Source organism: Notolepis coatsorum, assembly GCF_963971535.1.
Source record: "Notolepis coatsorum genome assembly, chromosome: 14".
Taxonomy (NCBI): Eukaryota; Metazoa; Chordata; class Actinopteri; order Aulopiformes; family Paralepididae; genus Notolepis; species Notolepis coatsorum.
In genome coordinates this window covers 11702015-11717170 of record NC_140178.1, presented here as the reverse complement: position 1 = coordinate 11717170, position 15156 = coordinate 11702015, and the positions used below count along the sequence as shown (strand labels likewise).

Here is a 15156-nt window from a genome sequence, read left to right as displayed (position 1 = left end):
GGCAGGTGTGAGGTGGGTTTTAGGAGTAAGGTCAAGCAGTAGTCTGACCACTGACCAGTTTGTTTTGTGATGTTTGTAATCTTGTTTTTAGCGCCTTTGAGGTGCTTTGGTACCATGAGGTGCAAGCATAGTCGTAGTACCCTTGAATGAGTGCTCCTGCCAGAGTCTTCAGGGTATTCTTTCTTGTTTACCAGAGAGGAGATCCGGTACAAGAATCTAGTTTGTTGGTTGACTTTTTTTTATTACATTGGATGTCATTTTGTCACATGAAAGATTTTCCTCTAGGATGGAACCCAGGGTCCCAGGTATGTAATTTCATCTTTCCTTGTGACAATATTGTCACCCACTGTAACTGAGAAGCCGTCGGTCTTGCTGTGTTCGTTTTTTGATCCGCAGAAAATGGACTCTGTTTTACCAAGGTGTAATGATCGTTTGTTATCAGCGAGCCAGGTGCAGATTCTGCCGAGTTCCGAGCTGAGGGATTTTTCAACCTGTAACTTGTTCTTGTCAACTCTTGTTCTTAACTAGGAGGGATATGAGGACTGTGTAACTAGGAGGGATATGCAAAAAGACACCTTTCAGTTGCCTTGTGTACATTGACAATAAAGTAATCTTCTAGTAGTGTCAACTTCATATTAATCTGGCACTGGACTTGAGTACAATGCCACGGACAACCACCAGATGTCAGTCTTTCTTTCGTGTAAGAGCTGAAGTATTTGGCCATGTCAGTCACCTCACCACCATGGATCAACAATACAACACTTTGTTTGTCGCGCAACTAGCTCAGTGTAACCTACATGCAAAGCTCAAGACATGTCTGGTTATAACTTCAAACACAGGAGGACAGTCAAGACACACTGATGGACAACCGGAAAGGCGGCACGCGACGGTACATCTGACAAATCTGATTGAAACAGGTACGACCAACCAATAGCGACGTTGCATTTCTCAGCGACAACGCCTCCTTTTTAAGAAAGGGACACACGTTCGCACCAATCGGAACCATGTTCTTGCTGCAATGGGGGAGTGACCCGGGTGTCGGGCCAGAATTGAACCCCGGGCTCCCTCGGGTGGGAGGAGTTTTGTTGTTTGGGGGGGGGGAAAACGTCACGCTGAAAATCACAACTCGACGCTGTATCTGATTTTATTTATTTTTCTCTCTTTTCCATGCATCTGAGGCTCGTGACGCAGTTTTTTTGTTTGTTTATTTATTTATTGGTATCTAGTAATATGATTATTATTACCGTTATTATTGTTATTATTAGTCATGGTCATATTATCATTATTATTATTGTTATCATAATTATGGTAATGATTATTATTATATTATTATATGATATGAAGCTGTAAAAGGTGCACTTGAGCTGACCATTATGTTAAATGTACAGTTTCTTCGTCAAATGTATATACTCTCTTTTTTAGACTCTTCTTCTTGTATCACAAACGGTACTGTATTTGTAGATCTGGTATGTCATAAATGTATAGTCATAAAAGCTGTAAAGGAATGTGAATCACTACCCACTTTCAAAAACACTCTCAAAGAACACCTACGGGAGACTGCATTTCGAAACTGGCCCCTACAAATGTCCTAACCCAGTTGTACAGTAAATGACCATGTATGGCTTTGTCAGTATTCCAATGTACAGTGTACAGTGTGTGTCCCCTACCCAACCCCCCCCCCCCACCTCCAATGTACAGCCCCCCCCCCCCAACCCCACCCCACCTACCCAACCTCCTCCAATGTACAGTTTCTACGTCAAATGTATATACACTCTTTTTCTGGACACTTTTTGTATCACAAACAGTATACTGTATTTGCAAATCTGGTATGTCATAAATGTATAGATGTAGCAGTACTGTCTATCTGTATGTCGTGTGTGTCATATATGTTATGATGAATTGAAAATGGGGGACCCTGATGTAAACAAGACGAAAGTCTTTCTCTGGTCTGCATCCCCTTAACAATTGTATTGAGCTGTACTGTACTGTACCCATTCTGCAATCTGTTAATAAACTTTTCAATCAATCAATGAATTACGATGAATTGGAAATGGGGGACCCTGGTGGAAACAAGACGAAAGTCTTTCTCTGGTCTGCATCCCCTTAACAATTGTATGTATTGAGCTGTACTGCACTGTACCCATTCTGCAATCTGTTAATAAAGTTTTCATTCATTCATTCATTCATTCATTCATTCATTCATTCATTCATTCAATCAATCAATCAATCAATCAATCAATCAATCAATCAATCAAGTTTGGAAAGGGGGGCAGGAAACATTTTCTTCATCCTGATCCTTTTCGGCCCATGGGTGTAGCATGTATATAAAAAAAAAAAAAAAAAAAAAGATGTTGGTGATATTGTGCAAAGATTAACTGTACCCCCCCCCCCATGTACGAAACAAAATAAAACGAATGAAACGAATGAAACGCGGGATCTACCTGTGTTAAAAACACGCGCACCCCACCTGACGTCAACGCCGTCGTGACGTCACCTCTTTGTGTCGGCAAATCAGCGCTTCCGGTGGGCGGGCTCTGCGCGGCCCGTGGCTCTCCCTGTGTTAGCAGGCTGCTAGCTACAAAGAGACAGCTATAGCTAACAACCCAACCGTGTGAGAGAAAGAGAGAGAGAGAGAGAGAGAGAGAGTGGAAGAAGAAGAAGAAGTGGGGCAGAAAAAGGAACAGGCAAATGTCAAAACAGTGACAGGAATATTGTTCGCGAGGTGTCTTCGTAGCGGCCGTGTGAACAAACGCATAGCTAGCTAATCCAAAAAAAGGAGAAAAACGAGCTTGTCAGATGTCCGATTTTGGATATCGCTGCTGCTGCTGCTTCTGTCCCGTTTCCCAAACGGAAACCATTTCTCGACACATAGTAGTAGCAGTTCGCCGCTAGCTTTAGCTCGTTAGCTGTTAGCTTAGCCCCGCTACCTCCTCCCTCCTCCAGAGCCAGGACCACCACCGTCTTCACCATCACTTAACACACAAACTAACACAAACTAAACAGACAACCAGCCGGACCTGAATGTTGCATCTCCTGTCATGAGTCCGGCCGGGTGCTCCCATGTGAACGGCTACAAGGTGGATAACTGGAAGCAGAACCTGCGAGTCATATACCAGTGCTTTGTGTGGAGTGGGACCGCTGAGACCAGGAGGCGGAAGGTAAAACACACGGGGAAAACACCACACAGGAACCTGTAACGTTAGCTTCAGAAAAACGGCTCATATATATATATATATGTAAAAAAAATAAACACATTTGCTCAGACACAGAGCAGGAGTTATTAAAATACAGAGCTCTCATTCTCGGTGAACAATTGTGTGTATTGAGCTCTGTACCCATTCTGCAATCTGTTAATAAAGTTTTCAATCAAAAGCTGAGTTTGTGTTGCAGCAGTAGTAGTAGTAGTGCTGCCACTAGCTTTAGCCTGAGACCCAAGTATGTTCCTCCTCCTGCAACTACCATCATCATCATCTCTGCTGCTGCCTGTCCAGCCTGCTAACTTCTTTAGCTATAAGCTTGGCTAACATAACTGGTTTTGGTGGTGTTGGGTCAGGCTATACCAGCTGAGCTGTCGTGTTACTACTAGTATGGTGGTGCAGTGAGTAGAGCAGAGCAAGCAGCAACACAGGAGGAGTACATTAGCTTTGGAAACGAGTGTTTTTCCTTCCCCCGGCATCTCATCCCATCCCATTGACTCGTGTGTGAGTTTGAAAGCTGGGGCGTCAGCCCTGACACTTTCCTGCCTTTTGTCTGTGTGCGCTCATTTCATATCCTCCTCGTCACACACACACACACACACACCATATCCTCCAAATAGCCACATCTACACACTGAGCTGTAACCCCCTTGGACAGTTTAACTGGTATGGTATGAGTGTCATTGGCTCAGCCTCATACCATGCACTACTAGTCTCTCCCCTTTGATCAAGGTGTACTGTGTCGTCTCTCGTTTATCCGTCATGTGTCCCCATGTGCAACTTGTTTTTATGAAAGACCCGACAAACTGTGTAATCAATGTGTTACCTCCTCGACAGTATGTTTTGCACGTCATGTTTGTAGTCCATGTGTACTTTGGCACCGATCATCCCAACGCATCTTACAAGTGTCATACATTTTTTATTTCATTGTGGTTAAAAATAGGTCCTTCAGAACGATGCGGGATGGATGACACTGGTGAGTTGAAGCACCCCTCCTCCTCCTTGCACTGACCGAAGTAGAGTTCAGATGAGTAAACCAGTCAAACCAAAGGCTCTCTCTCTCTCTCGCTCTCTCTCTCTCTCCCCCCCCCCCCCCACTTACATCCCTCAAAGTCATTCCATTCACTGGTTTGATAATCAGACGCTCCTCGTTTATTTGATAGGAAGTGAGTGGCCTAGCCTCTGCCGCGTCGTATTGTTTTTATTTACAGTCGACGGATTGGCAGCAGGCAGCGTTGATAACCGGCACGGCGGTCCGGATTCATGCGTCTGATGCGTTTGACCGCAAAGAGGCTTGTGAAAAGCAACCGGGCTGATGCGGGACCGTCTCCCGGTGTTTAAAGCGACGCCCACTTGTACTCTCCCTGTACGTCATCATCATCACGGTTTACTTTTCCTTTTTTTCCCCCTTTTTCCCCTCCTCGGTCTGAGAGTCTTTCTTAGAAAGTAATTATCGCTCGCCTCCTTTGAAGCCCTTCTGCCTGCACAGCGGGAATGGCAGCTCCCAAAGGTAACCGGCAACCCAGGAGCTGAGGTTCCCAGGCAGCTCTGCCAGCCCAGGAGCGCAGAGAGAGGGAAACAGGGCGGGAAGCGGCCGGTTCAGCCGGATTCCAAACACACACCCGGTTGTTATTGTGTCTGTCCGTCCAGATGGATACGACTCGACCCGTCCGTTCGTTTACAGGACATGGGGTTAGTCGTGTGCCTCTGTGGGCTGGCTTTTCCGCATTTTAACCCTGTCACTACCACCCGACAAAGGGGTTAACCTATCACTGCGACAATACATACGGTTAACCCTTTCACTGCGACAATACAGAAGGTTAACCATCTGTAGTGTGGTAGTGAAAGGGTTAAAGGTGATTAAAAGTGGTATTTCTTTGTTAAAATATTTGTTCAATAGCTCTACATTCCGACAGCCATCACTGATGTAGAGTGTCTGGTCAGTAACATGGGTCTCCCAGTCCTCCGCTCTGCAGTAAACACAAAATAAATGTTCGGATATTCCGCTCCCACTTTATCCAATCGGGAGAGGGAACCCTAGATATTTGCGCTTATCTCAAGAAATCTTGCCAAGCCAAATTAGCTTACTTTGATTATCTTACTTGTTGCGATCACATATTTGCTTAAAATTAGTTTTTTTATTTCTTATTTTTGCAGCACGGAGTTCTCTCTCCCGATTGGATAAAGATGGTATTTTCCGTTTACTGCAGAGCGGAGGGACGGGGAGACCTGTGTTACTGACCAGACACACTATACCAGTATAGACGGTGATGGCGGCTGACCACTTATTTGAACAAACAAACAAATACCACATACAGCACCTTTTTGAATAATAATTTTGTAAAATATTTTTGTGTCATACAGGTGGGTGTGAGCTGATCTACCCGCTGATCAGTGCTAGCTCGGCACAAGGCTATTAGACCCATAGATATATATAGAACACTAGATAGCTTGCCCGCGCTGCCGGCCAATGGAGAGCGACATCACTGAACCGCCGCCATCTTGCTCCAGTTAGCCTTGAGTGAGAGTGAGTGAGCTGCACAGACAAAAATACTCATAACTCGCTGAAATATTGACGGTTTTACAAACGGTTTGGTTTATTACAAGCATTATTAACGTGGCTATGATTCAAGCGGTTTGTAAAAAAAAAACATCTTAATTTTTTTTTATAAGTAATGCAGTATCATAACTACATCTTTGATGTTTATAGCAAACCAACCCGTTTGTAAATCCGTCTATTTCAGCGAGTTATGAGTATTTTTGTCTGTGCAGCTCACTCACTCTCACTCAAGGCTAACTGGAGCAAGATGGCGGCGGTTCAGTGACGCTGGTGACTCCGCCTTAAGCTATCTAGTGTTCTATAGATATCTATGATTAGACTTGTCCCCCAAGCCTGTTTTTGTGCTTCGAACTTCGCCAGGGTTTTTGGAACCAATGTTCGAACCTTCGTTTTTAATCGTGCAAAAAAAATGGCTCCTAAATAATTTTTCTGGTTTAGTACTGTCGAGTCTTTACTCTAGGCACATAGCGCAGTAAGCGCACATTTACGCATTATGTAGCGCATATGCGCATATTGTTGCGGATATTAACACTATCAGTGCCACTTGTTAACATGGTAAAGCATCGTTCAGAATGCCACCACCCACTTCAATGATAGCGCTGTGAACGCATAATCTCTGTCTTAAATTATGGCTATGTGTCTAATCTGCCCGTTGTTTATCAATGACCTTGTTTGCAGTCAACATTGTCAAAACGGATTGTTTTTTAATCGCTTCATTTCCGTTTTATAGCATTTTGAAAAGCCCTCGTTTTCAAGGAAAATATAAAGATTCCGTGATAATCGGCATTTGCTGGAATATTCTGGCATACACAAACGTTGTAATTTTTCTGCCTATTTATGAATAGTTTTCAAATAAACGCTAGATTATCGATAGTATATGTGTACTTATGTACGCTATAGAAGCGGGCTGAAATATCGATTCTCTCATTTCCTGATCGCATACACACACACACACGCATAGGGTAAACGCTGATATCTCTGTGAAAATAGCTCTGATTATCCTAAGACTGGTAAAATAAATTCCTTACCTCAGATCAGATGTTATCCAAAAAGATTATTCCAATTCCTGATCACCATTCCAAATATCGATTGCGTTTATTGATTCAGCGTTGGGTACTGTAAATACATAATCCACGCGTTTTCCGGGCCGGCGATCACAATGGATTCTTCAGTTGGCTTGACGGAAAAGTAAAATGAGGAAACTGGCCCCCCCCCCCCCATCAGTCTAAACTAAAGGGGTGCAGTTACACAGGGAGAGACCATAGGGGGCGGTATCTTCCCAATTGAGCTCAGAGAGAGTCTGCAACACTAACCTGAGGCTCGATTGATGAAATATGAATTCAAATCGCCAATAATAAAAAAATACGTCAAACAAACGCTATAGCGTTGGCGGCACTCAACGGTCGGCATGAACTAACGACAACGCGTGGCTGGCACTCAAAGTGTTAAGAGTAGTAGTACCTAGTTACTGGTCACAGGAGGCTTCAATAACGTTTGGATGGTAATCCATTTTGTGAATACATTTGTTGAAACATCTTTGTTGGCGTTAGGGATGGGTACCGGTACCCAACGGTACCTTTTTTCGGTACTTTAGTCTCAAGAAATTTTATTTACCTACCGTCGTGAATAAAAAAATCCAAACTTCAAATAACTACAATTTCGACCGTTTTCGGCTTGCTATTGCTCCGACTGCTTTGTTGTTGAATCAAGTCAAATCCTAGGTAAGCAGATATTGTGCGTGTGAACGTTGACATGAAAAGAAAAAAGGTAATTTTTTTCTCTCTCTCGGTATCTCACTTTAATCGATACTTGGTAGTACCGACGTGTTTCTGTTCGGTACCTCAAAAGTACCGAATTCGGTACCCATCCCTAGTTGGCGTTAGCAAGCTAAAGGACTGCACTCTGCATAGCTTAATTAACGTGCATAACATACCTGTGTAACGTTAACACATTCAGTGCCAATCACGAGTATACTCGTTATTGGCCGACAAGCGCTGAGCGCCAATAACGAGTAAACTCGTTTTTAGATCCTTTGGTTTTTTTCCCTCTGATCCCTGTTCTAAATCATCATCCGGATCATTCTAGCCGTACCTGGCTCTTTTGTATACATTGGAATTGCAATGCAGATCGAATATAACCAGGTGGCAGTATCGTCTGTCCGAACTGGAATTGCATTGGCGTGGATACACGTCTAACTTTTATAAAACTTTTTTGGTAAGGGCTCCTCCTGCTTGAACAGATTCACATTGATCGCCTTGAAATTCTGTTGTCTAAGCATATTTTATCATCGAAATGTGTATAGACATATACACTGGTAATCGCGATGGCGATGCGATCACTTGGAATTATTCTGTTTGGAATACCTTCTGGCTAAGGTAAGGTATATTCCATGTCTAGTTTACCGAACCTGAAACGTGTTTTTCAAACAATCACAGTTCTGTGTTTTACCAGACATAAAACATGCTCGGCAAACACGATCACAGTTTTGAGTTAAAACGACCCCCCCCCCCCCATATGTACATGTTATATACATTTTGATTTGGGAGTGTTTGAGGGAATCAACCACAACGATTCGGGTTTATTGCACAATGCGTTCTATGGAAAAAGACTGGATTATCTTGGAAATGCGCGATGTTTAGCGTGTAATAAACTACAAACTACAGTGTGTAGAAACAAACAATTTTTTCCATGTTGGACTACAAGTAGTGTCTGTCAAATGAGCCACACCATTGTCTCCACAGCTATAATACAGAACACACACAGCTCTGCAAACATCGTGAAACACAGAGGAAATTACTTTTAAGCTGGCCTTGAAAGAAAGTGTTAAGTAACTTGTTCTGCTGGATACACTGCATACACTTGGTTTAATCCAAACGGCCATTCGGAAATGTTGTATTATGAAATAAGACGGGTGAGTGTGAGTCACTCGACTCTCTTTTTTGCATGATTGATTCATTTCCTGATAATGTATAATGACGGTGACCCCTTCTCATCCCGACTAGACTGTGTTGTTTTGTCTGTGTTCACGCGTGACTTTCGAATGATTGTAAACGCAAAATAGAAACTGATATTCTGATATATCACATTCTGATATATATTTTTTGTGTAAAATAAATAAAAAAATAGAAAAAATAAAAAAGCATAGGTTCGAACCCATTAATTAAGATTCGAATGCCAACGTAACGAACGAAGGTCCGAACGTTTCGGCTCAGCCCCCTAGAGGCTATCGGCTTCTGGCACTCGCCACAGAGTTTGCCCAGAAGAATCGGGGACACCGCTCCTTTTTGCCTTTTGTGTCGCTGTGTGGCATGTTGGAGGAATTCAGGTTCATTGTCCCGGGGCCCTTCTGTCTCTCTCTCTGCCCAAACCAAACACTACCGTCTTGTTTACTGTCGTGATTCGCGGAACTCTGTGTCCGTCTGTTATGCAAACAGGACAAAGCGACGGAGGTGGAGAAACATTTTGTTGGCAACACGTGATGGAGGTTTTTGAAAAATGCCTCTTTCCCCCCCCCCCCCTGTAACCTGAATAAAGGTGATTGTTTTTCTGGCTCAAGGTCAATCCTCCGCGCGGGCCTATTTCTCACACACGCGCAGACACACACACATGCACACACGCGCACGCCTGCCTCCCTCCCTGAGCCTGGAGCAGCCTATATTTTCAGCTGTATATAAAAAAAGAGAACACTTTGAGCGACGGAGAGGAAACTCCCAACATGTGGATATTTTCAGTGCGTCTCCGCCTTCATAGCGGCCTAAAGGGAGAAGAGACTCATCCCTCTGGGGCTTGTTCGGTATTTTCTCAGACTGCTCTTAAAAAACAACCCCCGTTTCTCTTTGTGTGCGTCAGTCAGCCTAAAGAGGACCGGCTTCGCTTGGCCCAATCGAGGGTAGGTCGAGCTTGCATGACATCGATCGGATCCACCCCTGCCTGCTTGTTAGTAGAGAACCAGTGGAACGGGAGTCCCGGTGCGATGATGGCTGTGATTTCCATCACAGCGGGCGAGGCGCTCCGTGACCGCCTACGTTAAGAAGCAACTGTCGGGAACAATGGACATATATATTGTTTAGGGAGTACTGCAGCGTGTTAGGGAAAAGCCTGTACTGTACTCATCCCTGTACTGTACTCTGCTGCATGTACTGTATTCATGCCTGTCTGTACTCATCCCTGTACTGTACTCATGCCTGTACTGTACTCTGCTGCATGCACTGTACACATGTACTGTACTCATCCCTGTGCTGTACTCTGTTGCCTGTACTGTACTCATCCCTGTACTGTACTCATCCCTGTACTGTACTCTGCTGCATGTACTGTACTCATGCCTGTACTGTACTCATCCCTGTACTGTACTCATCCCTGTACTGTACTCATCCCTGTACTGTACTCATCCCTGTACTGTACTCATCCCTGTACTGTACTTTGCTGCCTGTACTGTACTCATCCATGTACTGTACTCTGCTGCATGTACTGTACTCATGCCTGTACTGTACTCATCCCTGTACTGTACTCATCTCTGTACTGTACTCATCCCTGTACTGTACTCTGCTGCCTGTACTGTACTCATGCCTGTACTGTACTCTGCTGTACTCATGCCTGCACATTCATGGAGAACGTGTTTCAAACCCCTTTGGGCAGAGCGTCGTCAAAGTAATCCCTCTAGACAGCTCAACGAGGGAAGGAATGGAGCGCAAAATTCCAGTGAAATTAAAACTTAATATACATATTCAATAATAGGCTGAGCACTGTTTTCTGGAAGATGAAAAGCTTTGAATCTAGGGCGGGTATCTCTTACATTTCAGAGTCTGTTTGTTTTCCAGTGTCCATTATTTTGTGAGCTTTACCATCAAAGGGAATTCAGGGCATCGGTGTAGCAGAGAGCGTCATCACTGTAGCAGAGCATCATCACTGTAGCAGAGAGCGTCATCACTGTAGCAGAGCATCATCACTGTAGCAGAGCATCATCACTGTAGCAGAGCATCATCACTGTAGCAGAGCATCATCACTGTAGCAGAGCGTCATCACTGTAGCAGAGCATCATCACTGTAGCAGAGCATCATCACTGTAGCAGAGCATCATCACTGTAGCAGAGCGTCATCACTGTAGCAGAGCATCATCACTGTAGCAGAGCATCATCACTGTAGCAGAGCGTCATCACTGTAGCAGAGCATCATCACTGTAGCAGAGCATCATCACTGTAGCAGAGCATCATCACTGTAGCAGAGCATCATCACTGTAGCAGAGCATCATCACTGTAGCAGAGCATCATCACTGTAGCAGAGCGTCATCACTGTAGCAGAGCATCATCACTGTAGCAGAGCATCATCACTGTAGCAGAGCATCATCACTGTAGCAGAGCATCATCACTGTAGCAGAGCATCATCACTGTAGCAGAGCATCATCACTGTAGCAGAGCATCAGTGCAGCAGAGCTGCTTTTACTGCACCGTCGCTGCTCCATACATTTTGCAGTGCACTTCCTGACTCAAAATGGCAAGATATTGCAAATCAATATCACCGTTTGCTAGTCTCCCTCAACCCGCTGAGCACGACTTCCCAATCTGACTTGCAAACAAAAAGCAAATTGATTAGAACGCCGTCTGTCCGATTTTTATTGATCTTTTCCCCCCTCCTTTTTCCTCCGATTTTCTCCCATCCCAATGTTAGTCGTTATGCCAATTCCCAATCCCCTTCCTGGTCGCTGTGCACTTACCCCCCACAGTCGGTCTGGGAGAGTGGAGGCTATCACATGCTTCCTCCGACACACGTCTAGCCAATCAACCGCTTCTTTTCACCTGGCAGCGCGCACTCTCACTGAGAGGGTGTAACGTGTGGAAGGATCACACTACCGCCCTTTGATCCTATCCGCGCTTAGCAGGCGCCCCGACCGAACTGTAGGAGTCGCTGTTTACAACGACCCGGACCCACCCCGCCAGCTTCTCCCACCCTCTAATACTGCCAATTGTATTAGTGTGAACGGCCAGCCAAGCTGGTGACAACCCCGGAGCTGTGAACTGGATTCGAACAGGCGAATCCAGCGTCTCCGGGGTTGGTGACGAACGCAACCTCCGCTACGCCACCTGACCGCCCTGTAGCCCGTGTACTCCTAACCACCACGCAGCCCGGGGGGCCGGTGGCGCACGGAGATTACGTTCGTCACCAACACCGGGAGACACTAGGATTCGCCTGTTCGAATCCAGCTCCCGGCGTTGCTATCAGCTTGGCTGGCCTCTCACACTGATACAATTGGCTGTATCAGGGGGTGGGAAAGCTGAAGGGTGGGTCCTGGGCGTTGTGGACAGCGACCCCTACAGTTTGGTCGGGGCACCTGCTCAGCGAGGGTTGGAACTGAGGAGAGATAGTGTGGCCTCCCACACGCTACACTCTCCCCGGTGAGAGCCTGCGCGGCCAGGTTGGCCTGCCCCAGGCTGCACATGCGTCGGAGGAAAGCATGTGACAGTCTCCGGTCTCCCGGACCAACAGTAGGGGAAAGTACGCAACAACCAGGAAGGGTGGGATGGGAGAAAAATCGGGAAAAAGGAGGGGAAGAAAGATAAAAAAAAAAAAAAAAAACACCACGCAGCCCTCTTGTCTGCACCGCTCGCGCTTTCCAGAGGGGGCGAGCTTGCAACATCAATGGCTACTTAACAGGGGAACGACCAAACTCTGTACCTCTCCTAGTTTACAAGCCCCCCCCCCCCCCCCAAAGAAATAAATGGCAGTCAGCCTGTTATTGAATCTGTATTTTAAAGGTTTTAATTTCGCTGTAATTTCACACTCCTTTTCATGTCCTCTTCGAGCTGCCTGGCGAGGTTACTTTGACGACGCGCTCTCTCTCCCGGAAAACGCTCAAAGTGCGCTCCCGGTGAATCCGCAGGCACGACTACAGTGCGGATGCAGGCTTTTCCGTTGTATCTCCTAAATAATATAGGTTTTCAACCCTTTCACTGCCACACTACTACAGAAGGTTAACCCTTTACTATCACACTACCGAGTGTGATAGTAAAGGGTTAACCTTCTGTAGTAGTGTGGCAGTGAAAGGGTTAACCTTCTGTGTATTGACGCAGTGAAAGGGTTAACAGTTTGGTAGTGCGGCAGTGAAGGGGTTAAACAAATGGCCGTCGCCCCCCCCCCCCCCCCTTTTTTTTTTAATCGTGACTGAACTTCTGCATGCGTGTACCGTGCCGATAGCAACTGAACCTCGTCGTTCTAGGGCGCTCCCTGGCCCTGCCCCACGCCTCTCGCCTATCCTACGCCATTCGGCATGAAGGACACGGAGCCTCCGGGCTCAGCGCCTGCCAGCCAGCTCCGTCCCCCGAGGGCTAGCCCCGCGTCAGGAGGAGCACCACTGCATCGCAAACGCACCCGTGGCTCTGAATGTGAAGGAGGCTCGTACCCCTGGCCGGTCGATATCAGGGCTAGTGTTACTGCGGCGCAATAACAACACTGTATCTAACGGTGACACAGTAGTAGTGGCTGCAGTTGCCTACATTGTGAAATGGGTTTTTATAATGTTCCGTCTCTCTTGCCAAGTGAAAATGTTGTTTTATTTCATATTATGAGCACATTGTTATTTCTGTTGTCACTCGACTATGCATTACACTACACTACACTACACTGTTACAATACACTATGCTACACTACACTATACTACACTGTTACAATACACTATGCTACAATACACTGTTACAATAATACACTATGCTACACTATACTACACTGTTACAATACACTGTTACAATAGACTATGCTACAATACACTATGCTACACTGTTACTTACAATACACTTACAATACACTATGCTACAATACACTATACTACACTGTTACAATACACTTACAATACACTATGCTACAATACACTATACTACACTGTTACAATACACTATGCTACAATACACTATACTACAATACACTATACTACACTGTTACAATACACTGTTACAATACACTATGCTACAATACACTATACTACACTGTTACAATACACTATGCTACAATACACTATACTACTCTGTTACAATACACTATGCTACAATACACTATACTACACTGTTACAATACACTGTTACAATACACTATGCTACAATACACTACTACACTGTTACAATACACTTACAATTGAATACACTATGCTACAATACACTGTTACAATAATACACCATGCTACAATACACTATACTACTTACTTGCTACACTATATTACATTAGCTACACTATACTATGCTATAGGGTTAGAAATTAACATTTTTTTTCAAGGGCTTTTTTTGCCCCCCTTAATTGATTTTCGGGGGCTTTTTTTTTTATTTCGGGGGCACTGCATTTTTATGATGAAAATTAACATAAGGATTATAAAACATTGTTGACACTTTTTTTTACAGTCTTCGTCCCTATGTTTGATAATGTAATGTTAATGTCTCCATATATAGGGCTCTACGCTAACCTTTTTCCCAAGGAGCACATGTGCTCCTAAATAAAATGTTAATAAATAAAATCTAAATAAAAATTTAGGAGCACACAAAGAAATTTAGGAGCACAGTGAAAATTGTTCAAGTAACACAGAGTTTATTAACTATTTATCTCATGCATTATTATACTGTGCGTGTGCACACTATGAATTGAAAATGGGGGACCCTGATGTAAACAAGACGAAAGTCTTTCTCTGGTCTGCATCCCCTTAACTTGTGTGTATTGAGCTGTACTGTATTGTACCCATTCTGCAATCTGTTAATAAAGTTTTCAATCAATCAAACGCAAAGGATATCGGTTGTCAAGCTGCTTTTGTATGTTGTAGTGTTGTTATGATACCAACATTTTGACTTTGATACAGATAGGAAAGGTAATGGAATATATTATTAGATGACAGAACATTGAAAATTCTTTATACAATTATTTAATTCATTATGAAATAGAAATTCCGTTTTTGGGTGGAACGTTTGTTGCAAGGAGGGAGGAGGCGGGGACCGCTGCGTGTTACACACAACACGGAGAAATGGTCTAGCTGCTTCGGTGCGTCGTTAACGTTAACGTCGGAAGAAATTCCCCACTAAGCCCTAAATTCAGAGCAGAGCAGTATCCTAATGACTTTTATGCTTCAGTCGATAAGGTGTTTTGCGAATTCTGTCAACATACCGTGGGGACTGGACCCGCAAAAACACGTGCGAATATCACTTCAAAAGCCATGTCAGCCGGATTCCTCTCTTTCTCCTCGTCTCTCTTTTGCTCAAAATAAAAATGAATGGGCTTCATGGCTGGCTGATTTTTTTGCGTTGTCTGATTCTGAATGTATAACTTGCCTAAGCCGGTACCGTGACTTTGTTTTCGGGCGCTACTGTGATTGGACGTTTATGCGCCTTGTGTAATGTGGGACTATTATAACAGCGGAGCTGTTTTGTAATCGTCAC

The 15156-nt window shown here is 44.5% G+C and overlaps 1 protein-coding gene across 2 annotated transcripts in view; it reads left to right on the top strand.

Moving 5' to 3' along the window:
- Positions 1–2633: 2633 nt before the first annotated feature.
- The window catches only part of LOC311239950 (ubiquitin carboxyl-terminal hydrolase 22), a 137620-nt gene continuing 125097 nt past the window's right edge, over positions 2634–15156 (top strand). The window contains exons 1-2 of one of the 2 annotated variants that reach the window (XM_084328395.1): positions 2634–3158; positions 4140–4172. In XM_084328395.1, the coding sequence (XP_084184521.1) occupies positions 3039–3158; positions 4140–4172 (153 nt within the window). In that variant the 5' untranslated portion in view covers positions 2634–3038. The remainder of the gene's footprint in view (positions 3159–4139; positions 4173–15156) is intronic. The other variant, XM_084328396.1, reaches the window with a different exon arrangement.